We start from the raw sequence: 21,996 nt of genomic DNA on the forward strand, positions 1-21,996 counted from the left end.
CCACTATTGTTACCCTTTAAACGTGTAAATTGAAAGTTATCATTAAGAATTACTAGCTAGCTTTTAACCCATATTTTGAAATGCAAATGATGACAGGGGAGTGGCTGGCAGAAAACTGAATTTGGTCGTCACATTCTCTTTGAAGTTCGTTGTCACATACTCTTATATAGTTATAAGGTATGTTTACTGTTCATGTGCCATGCTTGTGCGTTGAGACACTTTTAGTTATGTATTTGTCAACTTGGAAATACAATTAAACCTGTAGGTGTTGAGATAAGCTTTTACTTGGTAGTTGTATTGCAAATTACTGCACGTTTATAAACATAACCGATAAATGGGTTGAATGGTTTTGAGTGCTATTTAGAGATGCGTGGATAGGCAATTATTTCATCCGCAACCGCATCACAAAAGTCGTCATCCACCCGCCATCCACCCGAACAAACATTTTATCAAATCCACACCCGCCCGCCACCCGCCCGTTGTTATATATCTAATATAGACGATGCAAGGCATTAGTGAGGTTAGAAAGCTTTTGCCTGTTAAAGAAAGGAGACTGATCCAATGCAGCAGAGACATTCAATGCGTGCCACGCATTAATATCTCTTGGCCACGCATTAGTGGCTAAGAGATATTAATGCGTGATAATATTATTTATCATTATTATAGTATTATTGTCATTTCCATTAAGAAAGTGTTGACTATTGTTGCCAATGCCCTCAGATCAGGAGTGCGTTCCTCACACTTTGTGTGCGCAGTTGCAGCAAGCAGAACGATGCTTTTAAGAAGTTAAAAAAATGTTTTAGAATGACTAGGCCTATATTTTCGTTAGGTAAAAAAAAAATTCTGAATTTATTTCAATGAATATTAACTTGTTAACGTTATAATGCTCAAATAGAGACGAGGGCGGGGTGCACAGTGAAACAGTGAACAATTTCGCGACAAAGATGAACCTTTATTGATTGATCTGCAGCCATGACAAAATATCAGACAATCTCCATTGTCAACGACAGGCAGGAAAATAAAGATAAACACATAGCCTATGCTGTAGGCATAGGCATAGGCTCATACGTTTTTAAGTTGAAATAAAAAAATAAATAAAAAATGTGCCTCATAAGCCTTAGGCTGTCAATCACGGGCACAAACTTAAATTATACAATAACATATGTATGTCATCCCTATTTAAACAAAAATAAATTAAATAAATAATAATAATAAATTACCTGCAACTTATTGGCCAAGGCAAATAGCTGGTCTTTTTTCCCCTGGTCTTTAGTATTCCCTTTTTTAGTTTGTCGTGTACCACGTTTGCTGCCGACGTTGCCATCTTTTTTTCTTTTTTTTTTCTGTTGTGTTGTGGTGTGCTGCAGTGCCTGATGAATAATTGGCTGTTTCAAAGAGTGCTGCTCGTTTTTCGTATGTGGGTAACAACATTTAACTATGTATATATATTTCCGAATTGGTTCAACCGCCACCCGCCCGATCTATTTAAAATCTATTTTTTTCATCATGTCACCCGCCCGACCCGCGGATTATCCGCGGACTCCGCGGTTGTGTCCGCAAACCGCGCATCTCTAGTGCTATTAAATCAGGGCTGTCCAAACTTTTTTCCACTGATGGCTACATACTGAAAAATGAAAGAATGCGAGGTCTGTTTTGATATTTTATTTTGTAATAGAAATGCTAAAAACGGACAATTTCAAAGACCGACATTTGTCACCTTTGTGTTATAGGTGACGGTGTACTATTATTAGAATCAAAATTCCTACCTTTTCTCATTACATCACATATTTTTGCTCATTTTCTTCCATTGTTGACGTTTTTTTGTTTGATTTTATTTTGACAATAAGCTGTGGGCCACACTTTGGACACCCCTGTACTAAATGTATGCAAAGTAGTGTTTCAATTACTCCTTGGAAAAAAAACAAAAAACGTTTGGTTAAGTTTCAATGCTCAATGGCCACCATCTGTTAGGACCCTTTCAAACATTCTGCGGCCTCCCACTTACACTCAGAAGCTGTTTTAAGTGTGTGTTACGTGGGGCAGAGAGCATCTTAGTTGTCTCCACACTGACCGGCCTTGCTGGAGCTCAACAGGAGAGAATGGCGCAAATAAAGGCCATTAACTCAGAACTCCAGAATGGGGCACACTTCAAGCTTTTTAAGACTAGGGGGGGGCGCCCATTGTCCAGACCGTTACCAAGACATCAACGGCGGGGGTCCGTTGCCATAGTAACTTTTGGGGGTTCCAATGGGAGACACCTGAGAAATTCAAAGAAAAGACCTTTAACTTTTTTTTGCTTGCTGTAAATGTGTCGTCTTTGTGTCCTTTCAGACGGGATGATTAAATGTACCTAGCAGCACACAGCTGGGGAAAAAATCCTCTTATTTCCTTGTGTGAGAGATGTTCCCACTTTCTAATCATGTGCTATGAAAGTGCAGAAATGTACAAAGTTGTTACTATTCCATGCCTCCACCCTATACAACACTTTAGATAGAAGTGTTGTTTCCACTGTATCACACTCTCAATACAGTTTTCTTCCTACAGCCACATTTATGAGAATGTATTAATTATATATTTTAATAAATATTACACATTTGATTTGTCATTTACTGCATAACACAAAGCTACATTTTTCCCGATTTTTCAGTTTTTTCATGCTTGATTCAGAATCGATTCTCATTTTTTAAAAATCGATTTTTTATTTATTTATAAAAAAGTCTATTTTTTTAATTTAATTTTTTTAAATTAATCAATCCAACAAAACAATACATAGCAATACCATAACAATGCAATCCAATTCCAAAACCAAACCCGACCCAGCAACACTCAGAACTGCAGTAAACAGAACAATTGAGAGGAGACAAACACGACACAGAACAAACCAAAAGTAGTGAAACTAAAATGAATATTATCAACAACAGTATCAATATTAGTTACAATTTCAACATAGCAGTGATTAAAAATCCCTCATTGACATTATCATTAGACATTTATAAAAAAAAAAATAAAAAAAAAGAATAGTGTCACAGTGACTTACACTTGCATCACATCTCATAAGCTTGACAACACACTGTGTCCAATATTTTCACAAAGATAAAATAAGTCACATTTTAATAGTTAAAACAAATTTACATTATTGCAATCAGTTGATAGAACATTGTCCTGTACAATTATAAAAGCTTTTTACAAAAATCTACTACTCTACTTGCATGTCAGCAGACTGGGGTAGATCCTGCTGAAATCCTATGTATTGAATGAATAGAGAATCATTTTGAATCTTGGCAAAAATCTTAGCCACACGATTATCAAATGTAATAGGAAAATTAATTCATAGTGACCAAACTGGCTTCATGGAAGGTCGACAATCTTCAGACAATACAAGGAAATTGTTTAATGTTATTTACTATGCTAGAAGTCTCCCTTATCCCACAGCAGTATGTACTGTTGATGCGGAGAAGGCATTCGACCGCATTAAATGGTCATTTACGTTTTGCACATTACGTAAATTTGGATTTGGAGATCATTTTATACAATGGATTAAGATGCTTTATACAAGGCCCATGGCATCAGTCAAAACCAATAATCATATTTCAGAACCTTTTTCGTTAAAAAGAGGAGTAAAACAGGGATGTCCTGCATTTGGATTATTATTTAATTTGGTTATTGAACCCTTAGCTGCAAAAATAAGAAGTAAAAATAATATTCATGGTATAAAAATTGGCTCTCAGTCTAATAAGCTATCGATGTATTGTGACGACATAATTCTCTACCTGTCACATGTTAACTCCTCTCTTCACTATATCAATAATGTCATCACTGGATATGGCTGTTTATCAGGGTATAAAGTCAATTGGGACAAATGTGAAATATTACCACTTAATAAACACTGCAAGAAATCACAAGTTCAGAACTCCAAAATTAAATGGAAAGAGGCAGAAATCATATATCGAGGACTACACATTACACCAAACCTTTATAAAAAAAATTAAAAAATAAGATAGAATCCAAAATGGAACGCTGGTCACGTCTTCAAATATCACTTTGGGGTCGGCTGAACATAGTAAAAATTAGTATACTGCCAGCAGTTAATTATATACTGAAAATGATGCCTGTCCTAATTAATAAAAGTTGGTTTAAGAAAATACATACAATGATATCACATTTTATATGGTGTGGAAAGAAGGCCAGTTGCTCATACTTAAGGTTGTCTTGTACACAAGATAAAGGAGGACTACAATTACCAAACTTCTTACATTATTATATCTCCTTCGGTTGTGAACAAGCAAGCCACTTATTTCATTCTTCTGCAGATAAGGACTGGATCAACATAGAAAAAAATATGTTAATGAATTTGGACATTGATGTGGGGAGTTTATATTATATTAAAAAAATACCTAATGGATTGAGGCAGAGCCCAATAGAAGCCACCTTTAACATTCTAAAACTGTGTCAGAAAATACTAGGAATCAACTCAATGACATCTGTCAATCAACCGCTTTGGTACAATCCTAATATCATAATTAATACAAATGTGGTTACATTGACAACATGGAAAGACAGAGGTATTACTAAACCTCATCATATTATTAATAAAAACTATTTTAAACCGTTCAATGATTTAGTTGATCAATATAATGTACCCAGAAATCATTTTTTAAATTTTATCTCTTTAAAACACGCTGTAAATAAATGCATATCCTCTGAAAGTATGTCTTTAAATAGCCATGAACTGGAAGATGCACTTTTTAATCAAGATACATTTAAGAAATTAATGAAACTATTTTATGGAATAATAAATGAACACCACACTAGAAATGCAAATAATGCATGTGTTCGGAAATGGATGATGGGATGATGGACTTAAACATTTTAAATGAAAGAGATATATCATGGAATGATATTTGGAAAAATGCCAATAAGCCCTTTAGAAGCATTAAAGATAAGCTTACTCAATTTAAGATATTGAATAGATTGTATTTTACATCTTCTCAGCTGTTTAAAATTGGTGTAGTAGATAGCAAGTTATGTATGAAGTGTCGGGCAGCCGAGGCAACTCTTGTTCATTTATTGTGGGAATGTCAGAGAATAAAAGAGTTATGGTTGAAAACAACAAAAGAAGCAATCACAGTCCTTAATAAAAACATCGCAATGACACTGCAAACTTGTATTATTGGGGATCTCCATCAATTTAGTAACGTGTCATCAAAGAGTAAAAATGCATTTCTTTCAATATGCATAACAACAAAAAGGGTAATATTAAAAAAATGGACAGATGTTGACAGTCCAACACATACTGACTGGTACACACAAGCTATGGAGACGATATCAGTACAAAAAACTGCATTTAGTTTAGATAATAATGAGTCATATATTGGAATATGGGATCCATTATTTAAATTTGTTTTAACTATTAAATGAACCTAAAATATGACTTATTATATCATTGTGGAAATATTTGACACAATGTGTTGTCAAGTTTATGAGATGTGATACAAGTGTTAGCCACTGTGACACTATTGTTAATTGAAAAAAAAAAAAAGATTTTGAATCGAATCGTGACCCGAGAATCGATTTTGAATCGACTCGTGGGACACCCAAAAATTCACAGCCTTTGTTGTAGTGTATATAAACATTTAGCAACACACGGGCACCCAGCCTTCCTAGTTTACATGTATTGATATATGTATCTAACATTTATTTATCCAAAGTTAGGCAATTACAAACCTATTGTCATTTGCATTTCTGGGGAGCATTTACATTTTAGAGATGTTAAAGTGTGATGATAATCCCTCATCGTCTCATTTACCAACAAAAATGATCGTTATAGATTGCCCTCAACAGTTCATAAATGCTCTTAACATGTAGGCAGCGGTAAATGTGATGAAAAATAAAACAATATAGACAAAGTGCAATAATTTGACAATGAGTTTTGATTAGGGATGTAATGATAAACGGTATTAATAATAAGCGCTGTAAAACTCCCGACCGTTAGCATTACAGTTTAAATAAAAATAATTGAAACACCCTGCACTTTGAAAAACTCACGGATTGACTTGCGCCAGCTCGCCATCTTAAATGGTAACATGAAAACAAGAGACATTAGCATTTTTCCCCATTAAGAAACGACATCCCTCATTCTGTAAACACATCTGAGCAACTTAACTATTTAATTGTGCACATTGAACCTACAAGCTGTGCTGTCTTACAACACAGAGATTGTTCTAAAAGGAATACAAGCGGAGGTCTTTTGACACTGCATTCAAGACCGCTGAACAGAGAAGGATGCCACAACGCCCATCAGAAATAAATAGATTTTAAATGTTGCGCAGTTTTTTACTGTAACAAATCTTGAAGTTACAGTAAAAACTAGAGCTGTGAATCTTTGAGTGTCCCACGATTCGATTCAATATCGATTCTTGGGGTCACGATTCGATTCAAAATCGATTTTTTTTTTTTTCAATTCAACACGATTCTCGATTCAAAAACGATTTTTTCCCGATTCAAAACAATTCTTTATTCATTCAATACATAGGATTTCAGCAGGTTCTACCCCAGTCTGCTGACATGCAAGCAGAGCAGTAGATTTTTGTAAAAAGCTTTTATAATTGAAAAAGGACAATGTTTTATCAACAGATTGCAGTAATGTAAATTTGTTTTAACTATTAAATTAACCAAAAATATGACTTATTTTATCTTTGTGAAAATATTGGACACAGTGTGTTGTCAAGCTTATGAGATGTGATGCAAGTGTAAGCCACTGTGACACTATTCTTTTTTTAATTTTTTATTTTTTTTTATAAATGTCTAATAATGTCAATGAGGGATTTTTAATCACTGCTATGTTGAAATTGTTACTAATATTGATATTGTTGTTGATAATATTAATTTTTGTTTCACTACTTTTGGTTTGTTCTGTGTCGTGTTTGTGTCTCCTCTCAATTGCTCTGTTTATTGCAGTTCTGAGTGTTGCTGGGTCGGGTTTGGTTTTGGAGTTGGATTGCATTGTTATGGTATTGCTGTGTATTGTTTTGTTGGATTGATTAATTAAAAAAAACAAAAAAACAAACATTTTAAATAAATAAATAAAATAAAAATAAAATCTATTTAAAAAAAATGAGAATCGATTCTGAATCGCACAACGTGAGAATCGTGATTCGAATTCGAATCGATTTTTTCCCACACCCCTAGTAAAAACCAACATTTAACCAATAATGGCTCATTCATTTAAACAGATAAAATAATAAAGTTAATTACTAAATCAGTGAAGCATAAGAAACACAAAACATGCAACATAGTTTTCTAACAGTGTCTATTTAGTTTATATTGAAGAAAAAAAAAATCAGTGTGTATCTTTTTGAGCACATTCAACCACAATAATGATACTAATGCTAACTTTGGTCACAATAACCATGACATAAAATTTTCATAGCGTTAAGTTTGTTCGCTCTATGTGATTTTACTGCCATCTAGTGTCTCTCTTTGGGTCTGTGCGGTATAAAACGAGTAAAACAATGCACGCAGTATTTGATGAAATCGTGGTTTTTGAGGTTACGCTTAAAAATAACATTCATAAAATCACGAGTTATAGAACAAAACAAGCCTCAGAACATCGCAACTTTTGCCGCAACCTTCTGGAAAAATCTGCAGAAAATTGAGGCATCGCAGGCCAATACAAAAAAAAAGGGAGTGAAATCCTGGCTTTAACATCAGCGTGTGTGTCTTTAGGGTGAGGAAGTTGAAGGACACTTTGGTGACCGTGCAGAAGTTGGACAAAAACATGAGTAACCTCCGATCCTGGCTTTGCCGCGTTGAGGCCGAGCTCTCCAGGCCCATCACCTACAGTGTGTGTCACCATCAGGAGATCCAAAGGAGACTGGCTGAGCAGCAGGTAGCCCATGTTCAGTTTCACTTACAGTATTATTGTTTTTGCTTTCACTGGACTTGTTTCTCTCCCCCACTTCTTGCTTGTCTTTTTAATGAATTATTAATCGCGAGGGGATTGGCTCATAATGCAGCTGTCTGTCCACGTCTTCCGTAGTGCGTTTGTGTGTTTGGGAACTTAAAGCCATGGCTGCTGTCTGCGTGTGTCTGTGTGTGTCCAGGAGCTGCAGCGGGACATCGAACAGCACACAGAGGGCGTGGCATCAGTGCTGAGCCTGTGCGACGTTTTGCTGGGAGACGAAGATGCCGCCGGCGCCACCGAGGCGGAAAGCGACTCGCTGCAGGAGACCAGTCGCAGCCTGGACCAGCGCTGGGGGACCATCTGTGCCATGGCTCTGGAGAGGAGGCTCAGGTGGGACGCGCAGCCAACATCACACAATTAACATCAATACAGTGGAACCTCCATTTATGAACCCTTCTGTTTGCACACTTTTCGATTTACGAACCTTTAGAATGTGCCGAATATGCTTCTGTGTGCAAACCATGTCTCTGTGTACGAACGCTTCATTTATTCATTTTGTGTCCTGTTGGCAGCCATTTTGTGCTTGCTCGTATTGAGGAGATTGAAGAAAAAAACGGCAAGTTTTTATTTATGCTGGGAACAGACTTTTCTGGAAAACGATGCCAAAGCAAATTTATTTCACAGCAAAGAAGACTACCCTTTCGCCTCTTCCAAAACACACACGCCCCCTCACCCCTTTTTCTCCCTCTGTTTGCTTGTTTCTCTCCTTTCGCGAGCTCCTCCTCCTTTGCCAATAATTTACTGTAAGTCTTCTTTTAAATGTTAATTACCCTAGCAATATGGTTAAAGATTTTAGTAATGTCTGATTGTTTTTGAGGGCACCAAAAGGACTTTTGTGTGTGCGCTTACAGCACAGTTGAGCTTGTCGTTGTTGTTTTAGCTTAATAGACAGTTAATTCATCACCTCCTTGTTATGTTTGCTTGAACACAATATAAAGTGCTATAGAGTACTGTATATCAAAGTGTACAAACCTGTACTAAAATAGGAACTTTAGTCGAGGCTGTTTCTAATGGAAGAATGTGCTTCAATACACAAACTTTTAAAATTTACAAAACTCTTCAAGAACCAATTAGGTTCGTAAATCGAGGTTCCACTGTATAATATAAAATATGTATGCATTTAAACTAAATAACCTGTATCAAATGTTAATTTGCAACTACTTATATTAAGTGTGTATTATTATACACTATTTTTACCACCTTATTATTGGTTTGGCTATTTCCAGAAGCAGCTTGGGAAAAATAAAGATTAAAAAAACAAACCTCTTAAAGAGGCTTACCGGTACTCTACCACACTTTGAAAACCTATAGTCTAGATAAGGGATGTTCAACTAAATTGTTTTAGGGGCAACATTTCCAGAAAGCTAAGTACCGGGGGTCCGGACTTTTCTCTTCACTACTGGTCTTGTTTTGTAGATTCCGAAGAACCATTTGATTTTTGGTCTATTTATTTTGTCAGAGTTACAGGAGCCCTCTGCTGTTTTTAAGGGCCTTCAGCAAAAAAGCTAGTTAACTATCATCTCTATGACAGCACTGTAGTTCAGGATTTCTTAACCATAGGGCTGGGTCCCATTGTTGGGCTGCAGGTGCTCCCTCAAGGGCCGCAAAAATGTTTTCCTTACTGTGGTCTGTATGGGCCACACCGCGGTACTCAGTTGTAATACACTTTTCCACAACTTGTGGCAATAATTTGCTCAAAAAGGTTCATTATGTCTTCTTATTCATTATGTCTTTGTATTCTTTTCAAATGTTCTTGTAATCAGACAATATTTTCGGTATATTAGATGGAATATTTACCTGACATGTTTTGACTGTCATCTGCAGTCTAAAAAAACAAAACAATGCAGAGGTCATACCTTACCATACATTAGGGGAATAACAGAACCAATACAGCAGACCATGAAAGGACAAAATAGAACAAGACAAGAAAGGCAATGTAATTTCCGAAATCTCGTGTAAATCATGCAAAAAATCATACCGTATTTTCCGCCTATAAGGCGCACCAGATTATAAGGCGTACCTTCAATGAATGGCATATGTCAAAACTTTGTTCATATATAAGGTGCACCGGATTATAAGGCGCACCTATGCATGCATTAGATGGAGCTGCACTAAGGGGAATGTCAACAAAACAGTCAGATCTGATCACTCCCAAAATGAAAAAACAGCTGTTTTATTATTTCCCCCGAGGTAAAGTCAGTGACATGGTGTTTTGTTTATCTTTTAACAGCCAGGTATAACATGTAGTCCAACATTTATATCACATAGTGGAGGGGAACTTTTCCCTGATTCAATAAACACGTAAAAAACAGTGATACTGTTACGGTAAATCAAACGTCAAACACTCGAAATAGTGCAGAGCAATAACAATATAACAATAACTCAACGTTGCTCAAACGTTAATGTCACACAACACAACACACAAAATAAACATGTAAAGCTCACTTTATGAAGTTATTCCTCTTCCACGAATCCCTCGAATACTTCTTCTTCAGTGTCCGAATCAAACAGTTGGGCGAATACAGCATCCAACATGCCCGGCTCCGTCTAGTCGAAGTCGTCATTAATGGAGTCAGTGTCGCTGCTGCTCTATTCCCGTGTTCTACTGCGTGACTGATTGTCTTAAGTTTAAACTCTGCGTCGTAAGCGTGTCTCTTAATAGGAGACATTTTGGGGTCTTTAAATAAACAAACAAATGGAAATCAAAACGTCACGCCTCGCGCAGTCATATATCCCAGCATTCATCGCGCACTTCTTCTTCTTCTGCGGGGGAAGCGCTTCTTCTTCTACGGGGGAAAAATAAGTTGGTGGCTGTTTACCATAGTTGCGAGACCTAAACTTTATGAAAAGGAATTTTAGGTTTGTTGTGGCTCAATATTGGTCCATATATAAGGCGCACCGGATTATAAGGCGCACTGTCAGCTTTTGAGAAAATTTGAGGTTTTTAGGTGCGCCTTATAGTGCGGAAAATACGGTACATAGAAGAAACAAAGAAGAACGAACCTCAGAAAGAATGTGAAAAAGAGACAACTGGAAGGTTCTCAAGAAGCCTAAAACAAAAATCCTGACTAGAAATCTTAAAATCAGCCATATCAGATCATTGCAAAATAAATAACCACATCATGGACTGGGACAATGACAAAATCATCGGGACAAAAAGTAACAAAGGAAGCGATCAATAATAAGGAAGCGGCCCAAGGAAACCATCAATCGGGATGAGGAAGCATTCATGCTCTCGCATACCTGGGATTCCCTCCTCCATCAACCATCAAGCGGCGGGGTGGGGGGAGCCAACCAGGTAGACTGGACAGGTCTGCCCGATTGGCCACGCCTGTAAGAACCGCTGATTGGCAACATGTCACAGTGGTCAGGTGACTGCAGATGACAGTCGAAACCTGTTAGGTAAAAATTCCATCTAATATACCGAAAATATTGTCTGATTACAAGAACATTTTAAAAGTTGTGGCAATAATGACAATCTCAAACAGAAGAAGTCTGGAGCTTAGACTTAGACTTAGACAAACTTTAATGATCCACAAGGGAAATTGTTCAACACAGTAGCTCAGTTACAATGATGGAAAGTGTAAGGATGCTAAAGTCATGGAGAAGTTTCTTAAGCGCAAAAATTATGACTAAAGTGGTGAAGCTGTTTTTTCATTTGCACTTTGACAGTTTAGTTAAAAAAAAACATTCATTATTAATTGAGTTTATTTATTTAGGCACAATTGTATGTCAAATTATTTGTCTGTTAAAATATGAGTGGGTCGCGGGCCCTTCTGTAATGTAAAAGTTAGGCCCAAGGGTAAAAAAAGGTTAAGAACCCCTGCTGTAGTGTTTTTGTTTTTAAGAATTAGTTGCAACAATATGAGTCTCATAGCCCAAATTAAGAAGAGAGGACCTAAGATGGAACCTTGGGGAACACCGTGAGTATAACTAAAGAAGTTGAACAAATGACTACTGACTGCATCCGGACTAAACGAGCTACAGCAACACCTTAGTTACATAAATCACAGTACGAAAAAAAAATTTACTGACAAAATGGAGAGGACTTTAAGGGTTGCTTTTAGGAACGCCTCAGTTGCAAAAATGTTTGAAACTGAATTTGGGGGCCGGTATGGTGTCATTCCTGGGTCGATTTGGCCCCCAGGACGCCAGTTAAATATCATGGTCGAGCACAACCTCTGATTAATTAAGTGGTGTCACGTTTGTGGAGTACTTTTTAGATTTTGGTGGTACACAACTAATAAAGGCTATTATCTGCCAGTTCCACAGAATAACAACCCACAATGTCTCCCTCATGCCTGATTGTAGAATTGAGGAAACATGGAGGCTGTGGTGCAAGTTCCTGGAAGACTATTCACGGTTCGAGGATTGGCTCAAGATGGCTGAGTACACTGCTGCCAACCCCAACTCGGGAGATGTTCTTTATTCCATCGCGAAGGAGGAGCTTAAGAAGTTTGAGGCAAGTTGCGAGGACATATCTTGTTTGGACACATCTTTGGAAACTAAGTACAATGTAAATAATGCAGTACTACTACAGTACAACCACAATTTCACTGTCTTCTTTAGAGTTTTCAAAGACAGGTCCACGAGCGGCTGACCCAGTTAGAACTGGTCAACAACCAGTACCGCCGCCTGGCCAGGGAGAACCGTACCGACCGTGCCAGCCAGCTCAAAGCTATGGTCCATGAGGGCAACAAACGCTGGGACACCCTGCATCGCCGTGTGACTGCCATCCTCCGCAGGCTCAGGGTACGCCTAATCATGACCTACTGTACTAAAAATATAACATAATACCATAAATGTAGGGTATCACCGGTCAAAAACATTAACACCTGTGGTTGGACTTTTTCCTAACTCATACAGCTACCAGCAGCTTTATCGACGTCAGCTTTGTGAGACGTTTGCGCGTTATTGTTGTTTACAATGAACTTATCAGTGGTATTGATGCTGGCTAAGCAGTATTCTCCTTAGTTCCTACCGCTATTACCCGTCTCTCCAAGATTTGGCAGCCTACAATGCCTGATTTTGGTTGCACAAAAGTTGTTGTTTTAAAGCTTATTTTGTTTTCAGCAAAACATCTGGTTGTGAGTTTATGAATTTATAATTTGTTTTTTATGTAAACCTAAACCCAAATAGCACATTATTTCAACAACTAACAAAATATGCTTTATTTCCATGATAAATGGAATGTTTTTGAACATTGATTGCAGTTTACCAGTCTACCCTGGATTTTGCAGGCCTTTTTTAAGTGCTTGCATTTGCAAAAAATATTTTTGAAAATTGCAATGGAAAGTGCAAGTTCTTTTTAAGCGTTTGTTGCTGTAAAATCATTGGAGAAAGTGAAAGTTGCAATATTTGTTTTTACTCTGTTATTATACTTTTTCGATTATCTGCTGAAGAAAAATTATGAATACTATTCAACAAAAAGACTGAGAAAAGCATCTGACCAACATGGTACACAGAAATGTGCTAAATAGGCTTTACTATCACAACAAAGTGCATGTGTATTACTGTAATATCCATGGGCCCACATGTATAATATCAATATTAATGTAACTGAGTGTACCAATGAACCCAATAAGGGTCCATTACTATTAACTGTCATTTAGCTGAGGACACCCTAGAACTTCATCCCTGAACCCCACTGTATGCATTTATTTTAGTTTACCTTTTCTATGGCCCACCCCTATAATGTTGTTAATTTTCTCATCCTAAAGTAAAATAAAACAAAACAGCATCTTGCTATATCTTGACAAAAAAACTGACTTGTGTGTTTGGGAACAGTTGGTAATTGTTATGTGCAGTAAAAGGTTTCATAAACTCAATTCACCTTAATGTGAATTTGTAAATTTGTGTTGGACATCTTAGATGAAGAGAGCAGTTATGATTTCGGTTTACAGAGGAAACAACTAAAAACTAAAGTTTTGTCCGTTGTTTTCCCTAAACGCATAGATTTGTATGAATATGGCCGACGTCATTTTCATCAATAAAGGAAAATCTGTGGGAGGGAATCCCTCTGCCATTTTCAAGTATGTCTATTTTTTCTGAGTCATCAGCTTGAAGCATCCCTCTTTCTCCGACTCCCCCGTCGTGACATGACTGTCTGTTATGATTTTTCTTCCTGGTTTCGATGTTTTATGTTGCCTCTGATTGGCCAGTCCGTAATGTTTCACCCTAACCTTAGCCAATTGTGACTCATCATACAAACACCAACCAATCATCATGTTCTAATTCATTCAGGTCATTGTATTTGTTACGTAATTTATTTGGCCGGGAGTCGCAGTCCATTTATTCTCTTTGTAGCTTGTAGCTTTGATGTAAGCTACCTTGCTACATGGGTCTAAAAGTAGCTAAGCTACAGGAATCCCTACTTGTTCAAAAAGTAGTGAAGCTACCGCCAAGCTTGTGAGAAATGCAGTTTAGCTACATAACTTCGCTACATGTAGCTTGTTACTGCCCATCACTGTGTATTATTTACTACAAGAAATGACACTTTGTAAACCAGCTGTACATTGACTACTCTAAAGTATATCCAAGCTTAATTTCTCTTTCACTTCCTTAATTTCACTTTTGTGAGATACTATATATTGTATGTACATATGCCTATTAAAGTTAGATTTCAAACTGTCATTTTCTCTAAAGTATTAATTAAGGCTTAGTGTATTTATTACATTTCTTAACCAACAGTCTACTCTATACGCTGACATGTTTACTTAAACACGTGACCAACTCACATGTGTGCATATTTTGTAGAACAAACACCACCAGAAGCTGCCTTATTGTGTGCTGTCTGCTCTCTCGCTCACAAGTTGCGAACTTTTGTAAACTTTTGTTTGTTCCAAAACATTGCACATACTTTACCTGCGTTTCTGGTGGCTTTAATTTTTGTTGGCATGTGAATGAACGATGACTAATAAATGAGTGAATGAATGAATTTCTGTCAATGTAAACAAAGATGTGAGACAGGTTCGATGCAGGGAGACAGTTGATTGGTTAGACTGTTGCATTTGAGTGCTGCTGGGACAAATTCGATTGGCCAAAGTTCATGTTTTTGTACGTAGAATGCATGCGCCGTCTGTCTTCAACATCTCATTGTTGCTGCACATCTTCTTCCAGCATTTCACCAACCAGAGGGAAGAATTTGAAAGCACCAGGGAGAGCATGCTGGTGTGGCTTACAGAACTGGACTTGCAGCTGACCAATGTGGAACACTTCTCCGAGAGCGATGTCCATCACAAGATACAACAGCTTAGCGTGAGTTTGTCACCTCATATGCACTTTATTTCTAGTCTTTTTCACCAATGTTCTCAGTGCACAAAACAAATGAAATTGTGCGTGAATAGCAATTTTCCAGAGAGCAAACACACTGACTAAATCTGACTGTTTAAAGGACACTAAAATGTCAAGCTGTAAAAATCAAAGAGACTAGCAAACATTTAATTAACTCAGTCATCATGTATTTTTCATTTGCATGTCTGTTTGACTTAACCATAATTGGCCTGTTTATTTATGTAGTTATTGGGCGGTCTAAACCCTAAACGGGCTGTTTGCAACTTGCTGAAGTTACATTTTTTAAACCAAAGAATCTATAGTGAGAACACACTGTTACGGTTGTGAGTAGGTGTAAGATACAGAGGATGCATCCTATGTTCCCTCTAATTGTTCATGTGTGTGAGCAAACACAAAAACTCCCTGAGCATTCAGTGGAGCACATGTGAGCAACATCACACGTGGCAATACCAGCAGCACACCTGTCTCAAACCAATCTTTTATTATAACACTCAAATGACAGGAGTCATTTTCATGAGATTATTTTGTAATATTAGTGATTTGGCCCACTTGTAATGAAAATAAAAGAAATCTTGTTTTTCATAAGCTATGGATTAGTATTGTACAATATGTTTAGGTGGGGGTCCTGCTTTGGAAATCATTTGTACCCCTTTCAGAGATCACATTTAGTTCCCCTTAAACATCCTCATGTTATACAATGTGCATGCACAGTGTGCATTCCTGTAACTTTCTCTTGTAAGAGCATTCCATGATTAATATAAATAAATTAACATTATAAATAAATGACTGTAGAATAAGCACACGTATGACTGAGGAGTCATAGTGTAACTTTGTGTGGTGTTTAAGTTGTCTGACTTTTTGTGTGGCCTTTAACGCACCAGTGGCTTAGTGCTATGCGTGTTGGTGACAGATGGCAAGTTGGTTTTGGCCTGGTTTGTACGGCAGAAAATCTAAAAATTTTCAAGATAGTTTTTTACTCATGTTTTTGGTGTGGTTATGCCCGAATATAAACAGTTTTGCTCTATAAAGTGATCGATATAAATCCTGTCCCCGAAGCATCTCGATAGACGTTACAATAATTGAACGGTGTGTGTATAAGGTAAGACATATTATCTGCCGTTTTGTTTCGCAATTATATGCAAAAGCAACTTTTCTTACCTTCTGGTACCTGCTGATCTGTATTTGTGATCTGCATGAGTCCTGAAAATGTGCGCGTGTCCGCCTTTTTAGTCTGTGACGACCCCGTAGCCGATAAGCTTCTTGTTTTTCTCTATCTTCTTGTTATGGGACATTCATCCTCAGCTGTTGCCATTTCTAATATAAAGTAGTGTAAAGTTCTTACTTATATCTGTCAGTAAACTTGCCATGAAAGCGCTAAAACATACCGGCGTAGTGAGTTTACATTATTCACCCAAAGAACTTTAGTTATCAGAGAGTTCCGGTCAGACGGTTTTTCACAGGACACATTTCCGGCGTTGTTGTTGCACAAGGCAACCACGGATGAGGAGATGCTGCTCTGAATGTCATTAAAACAGTTAGCTCCATTTTTTGACACTTCTTCCACTCCCGTCCTTGCACACTACACCGCTACAACAAAGATGACGGAGAAAAGACGCTGCCGAAGGTGAGCCACGTAAATAAGACCGCCCCCAAAACGGTGCGTCCTGAAGCGACTGTCAGAAAGTGGCTTGAAAATGATCTGTAAAACATCATCTATGCAACATTTTGACCAAAGAACCACCATCACATGTTATGTAGACCACAAGGAAGTGTTTTACATTTAGAAAAAGAAAATTATAATATGACCCACTGAACGCCTTTTGTATAAAAATAGACCTGACTAGACCCGTTCATCGGCAGTGGCCCTTATAATCCGGTGCGGCCTATGGTCCGGAAAATACGGTAATTTAATATTTAATATAGGCAAAAATATGCTTTTAAAAATAAGTGACGTAGTGAAGCCTCAATATTTGAATTACAATGTGGCGAGGGACAACTAATTTAAAAGTATCAGAGTAATATTGCATTGATCCAAATATGAGGCATGCAAGCGCCAAACAACTGGGTCAGAGCTTTTCTTCTTGTCACTCACACCGTATAAACTGCATATTTAGGTCACCATCATTTTGCCCATCCTTCTTCTTGCAGAGTTTCCAGAAGGAGATCACCATCAACACAGAGCGCATAGACGGGCTGATAGTGTTTGGAGAAAGTCTGATCCAGAGGAGCTCACCCCCGGACGCTGCGCTGATAGAAGACGAGCTGGAGGAGCTTCACTCCTACTGCCAGGAGGTTTTCGGCCGGCTGGTCCGCTTCCATCAGCGTCTCAGCCAACCTCCAGTAAGCTCGATCTTCATATAAGCAAAGCACATAAGTTGCTGCAAAACTAAATATAATGTCTTCATCGTAGATCCTCACAGAACCAGAGCTCCCGGGCACCAGCTTTTCTTTGGAGTCCAGCTTGGAGCTGATTTGTCGGCCCTTGCTCGGGCGCAGCCAAGGGAGCCTCCCGAACACGCCCTTGCACCTGCTGGCCTCGCCCCTGGAGCATTCTGGGCGGGAGACACCAGTTAGCGTGGACTCGCTACCCTTAGAATGGGACCACACGGGGGATGTCGGAGGGTCGTCGTCCCATGAGGACGAGGAGGAGGAAGAGGGACGGGAAGAAGATGGAATTTACTTCAGTGCATTGTCAGGTAGACATACTATAAATACGTAAACAATGCACTTTTTTTTAGGTACCCCTCCACAACTGTTTTGATTGGCAATCTTAATTCAAAATTCATGAGAACCAGCATCCTTAGCCATGGATTTAAATCCAACAATTCATTTCGAACACAACAAACCATCTGCACCAAGGGGGGCACACTTGTTTTCATTGATGGCCCTTCAGAGGGGCGCTTTTTAAAAATGTATTTAAATTATGCAATAACCTGTGATTAATCATGATTAATCGAAACTCAAGTATAATGCATCTGATTTAAAAAAAAAAAAATAAATTATTTAATTTGACAGCACTAATATGAATGTATAAACCCCTCATGATGTTATTACGCAGTTGCATATGCATTTAACTATTCAATTTTTGTGTACAAATTAATGGATAACTTAATATGAAATCATAAGTAAAGGTGACAAGCAGATATTTAACTATTTTTATCTTAACAAAAATAGATTTGTAATATATTATCATATTTGGCATGATCATGATATTAAAAGATAATAGTTTCAATTTTTTGCCCAGTCAAAATTGAAAGAATTACCGGTGATGCATTTAGTAAAACATGTGAAGTATTTTATAGACAAGCATTTTTTTTCAGGCTTTCGCGGGCCATTTTATATGATGTGGCGGGCCAGATCTGGCCCTCGGTCCTTGAGTTTGTCACCTGTGATCTATACAGTTCAAACAATTAAGCATATCCAATACAATATCCTCATCTGGAAATACAATTCAAAACATTGTTTTTTAAATGAAACAAAGAAAATGGTGTTTGCCCGAAAAGGAGCAGAAAGAAGCACAATCGTAAACAGTAGTCTGTCGTTTATCGCTGATAATTGGTTCCAAACATGACTGCGATAAATACATTTCTGTTACAAAGGAATCATTAATTAGAAATCAAATATTTTAACAGCAAGATCAGTGATTCTCAAACTGTGGTACACGGACTCTATGCAGTGGTACGCTAAAGAACCAATTGATTAAAGTACAGTGTTTTCCTGTATTTAAACAGTGTTACTGTCCAAACTGTGTAATGTTGCAGTATTCAAAATATCAAATATAATTTTTAGACAAAACCTCTGCCTTGTTTTTAATGAATACTTAGGCCTACTATGGTGCTGTATTTTAATGTTGGTCATTACGGTGGTAATTGGAGAGCCAAGTGTTTTCTAAGGTGGCACTTGATGAATAAAGTATATATCATAAAAACGACCTTCACGACCTTCTAAATATATTGTTCAACATTATGCGGACCTGTAGACATGAGATCACCCTTTAGTCACATTTACATTATCGAATATCCAATATCATATCCAATATGATATATCCAATATGAATATTACATATCCAATATCGTAATGCTGCTTGAGGCTGATCCAATCAGTAGCCATGATACCGAACAGCAACCTCTGATTGGTTTGATCTGCTCTAGTGGTTAATAATACTATAGCATTGATAATTTTAGTTCATTTAGCTATTTTTATGCTTGGAAATGCTTACCATATATTTTAGGTTATAAGGCGCACTTAAAATCCTTTATTTTTTTCAGTGCGCCTTCATACGTATTAATTCTGGTTGTGCTTACCGATTTCGATCTAATTTTCTTTGGTACTAGGTGTAATAAGAGTGACCAGTAGATGGCAGTCACACATAAAAGATACTTGTGGACTGCAGGATGATGCTAGCAAGCAAGCCTAAAACGTTGATGTTTTATTAAAAATATAGAACATTACACACAGCGCTCAAAAATTTGTCAAAATGTTTTAGTACGACTTTGGTAAGCTACCAGGCCGCACCGCTTGATGGATTGTCGGCGCATTACGGCAACCAGTCATGGGTATTATAGTGTGTATAAGGACCCCAAAATGGCACCTATTGGGAGACATTATCTGGTGTTTTGTTTCGCAGAATTATGCAAAACCAACTTTTCTTATCTATTTGTACGTGCTGATGTGTATTAGGGATCTGCATAAGTCCCGAAAATGTGCGCGCGTCCACTATTGTAGTCCATATGCTCCTTCTTTTTCTCTATCCTCGTTTTGGAGCATTCATCCTCCGCTGTTGCCATTTCTAATACGAAGTTGCGTCCAGTTCTAACTTGTATATGTCAGTAGACTCGCTATGGAGGGGCTAAAAACTACCGGTACAACAAAGATGGCGGAGATAAGACGGTGTCAAAGTGGAAGCACATAAATAAGACCGCCCACAAAACAGCGCATCCTGAAGAGACGGTCAGAAAGTGGCTTGAAGATGATCTGTAAAACATAATCTCTGCAACATTTTGACCAAAGAACCACCATTACATGTTATGTAGACAACAAGAAAGTGTTTAAATGTAGAAAAAAAATCATAATATGACCGCTTTAATGCACCCTATACTGTAATTTGTAGGTCTATTTTGTACGAAAATAGACCTGAATAGACCCGCTCTTTGGCAGTGTGCCTTATAATCAAGTATGCCCTCTGGTTTGAAAAATATAGTAATCCAGGACCAAACAATTGTAGAATGTGCTTAAAAAAATCTGACATAGTGAAGCAGTAATAGTTGAAGCGCAATGTGGCAAGTGACTGTATTGTCCTTTCACATAGCCTGACAATAATAAACCCACTCATTATTTTGTCGAATGTAGTTTGTGTAAATACATTACCCTCTTAATATATTTTATTTTTTCCTCTTTGTTGTACCTATGAAAAATAGTGTTTTTGTATATATTTTTGAATTGATTTGTTTTTGCTGTATTTCTTTTGTTAGGGTTACACATTTTGGAGGAAAAAAATTGCCCTGTTATGCAAAACACAAAACAATAGCATTACTATTTCTTTATTGTTGCTTTTTTTATTTGCATAGTTTAAACCAAACATCAAAAATAGACTTAGACACAATTTTTTAGTGTGCAGCGTTTAAATACATCTTATCTCCAAAAGGGAGCACACTTCTGAGCCTTATTCCCTGATCTAACTTATCCAAGCCACTGATTATATAAAGATGTTCCTGGTTTATTGGATCGTTTCTTTCACCGTCTTCTGGCTCATTTGCACCTGATGGTGCTTTTCTTCCTGCAGCTACATTTCGGGAAACCGTTTAAAGCCAACCTAAATCTTCGCTGTCGCTTTTTTGAGACATATTTGATTGAGGCAAGTAAGCGCTACACAAACTAGGTCAACTTGATGCTTCCACTACACAGTTTTCTGAAAGAGTTAACATTTTAAACACACACTCTTGGTTTCCCACAATACAAACTTGTTTCAAAAGTGTTTCAATCCAAAACACAATTTTGATACGACTCAATTTGATTATGTGTGCCATTATACATTTATAGTAAATGTAGTAACAGTTGGATCATATTTGAGGCTTTCAGCTATTGGTTTTTCTCAGCAAGCAGTTGGATGGTTTGCAAATTACCTCACAAGTAGAACTCAGGCTGTTCAAATAGAAGGTTCCTCTTCAGACGTACTGCAAGTGAAAAAGGGTGTCCCTCAAGGTTCTGTGTTGGGCCCCTTATTATTCACTATTTACATAAATAATCTTGGCCAGAATATTCTGAACTAAACTTTCCATTGCTATGCTGATGATACTGTCATATACTGCACAGCACCCACTCCTGCTGAGGCTTTTAAATATCTACAACATGCATTTGATAGAGTACAAGAACAACTTTGCTATCTTCAACTGGTTTTAAATGCAGAGAAAACAAAGTGTATGTTCTTTACCACATCAAAAACTGTAAGATCAGCACTGTGTGAGAACATTTTAACAAGAAATGGGCAACAAATTATGTTAGTATCTGCTTTTAAATATTTAGGATTTTTAATTGATGACCACTTAAGTTTTAGGGAGCACATTCAGTATGTTGTAAAAAACTGAAACTTTTACTGGGATTTTATTATAGAAACAAGTCTTGCTTTTCTTTTACTGTGAAACAGAAATTGGTGGAAACAACCTTTTTACCTGTTATTGACTATGGAGATGTGTTGTACATGAATGCTACTGCTGGTTGTCTCCACAAGCTGGATAGTGTGT

The 21,996-nt window shown here is 37.4% G+C and overlaps 1 protein-coding gene across 5 annotated transcripts in view; it reads left to right on the plus strand.

Annotated features, from left to right (window-relative positions):
• Positions 1–21,996, plus strand: part of syne2a (spectrin repeat containing, nuclear envelope 2a) — a 238,090-nt gene that overhangs the window by 184,418 nt on the left and 31,676 nt on the right. For all 5 annotated transcript variants that reach the window (XM_061987178.2, XM_061987177.2, XM_061987182.2 and 2 more), the window contains 7 exons: positions 7,726–7,888; positions 8,103–8,293; positions 12,275–12,425; positions 12,533–12,715; positions 15,083–15,220; positions 17,405–17,596; positions 17,667–17,952. In XM_061987178.2, the coding sequence (XP_061843162.2) occupies positions 7,726–7,888; positions 8,103–8,293; positions 12,275–12,425; positions 12,533–12,715; positions 15,083–15,220; positions 17,405–17,596; positions 17,667–17,952 (1,304 nt within the window). The remainder of the gene's footprint in view (positions 1–7,725; positions 7,889–8,102; positions 8,294–12,274; positions 12,426–12,532; positions 12,716–15,082; positions 15,221–17,404; positions 17,597–17,666; positions 17,953–21,996) is intronic.

This window comes from Nerophis lumbriciformis, linkage group LG26 (assembly GCF_033978685.3).
Source record: "Nerophis lumbriciformis linkage group LG26, RoL_Nlum_v2.1, whole genome shotgun sequence".
NCBI lineage: Eukaryota > Metazoa > Chordata > Actinopteri > Syngnathiformes > Syngnathidae > Nerophis > Nerophis lumbriciformis.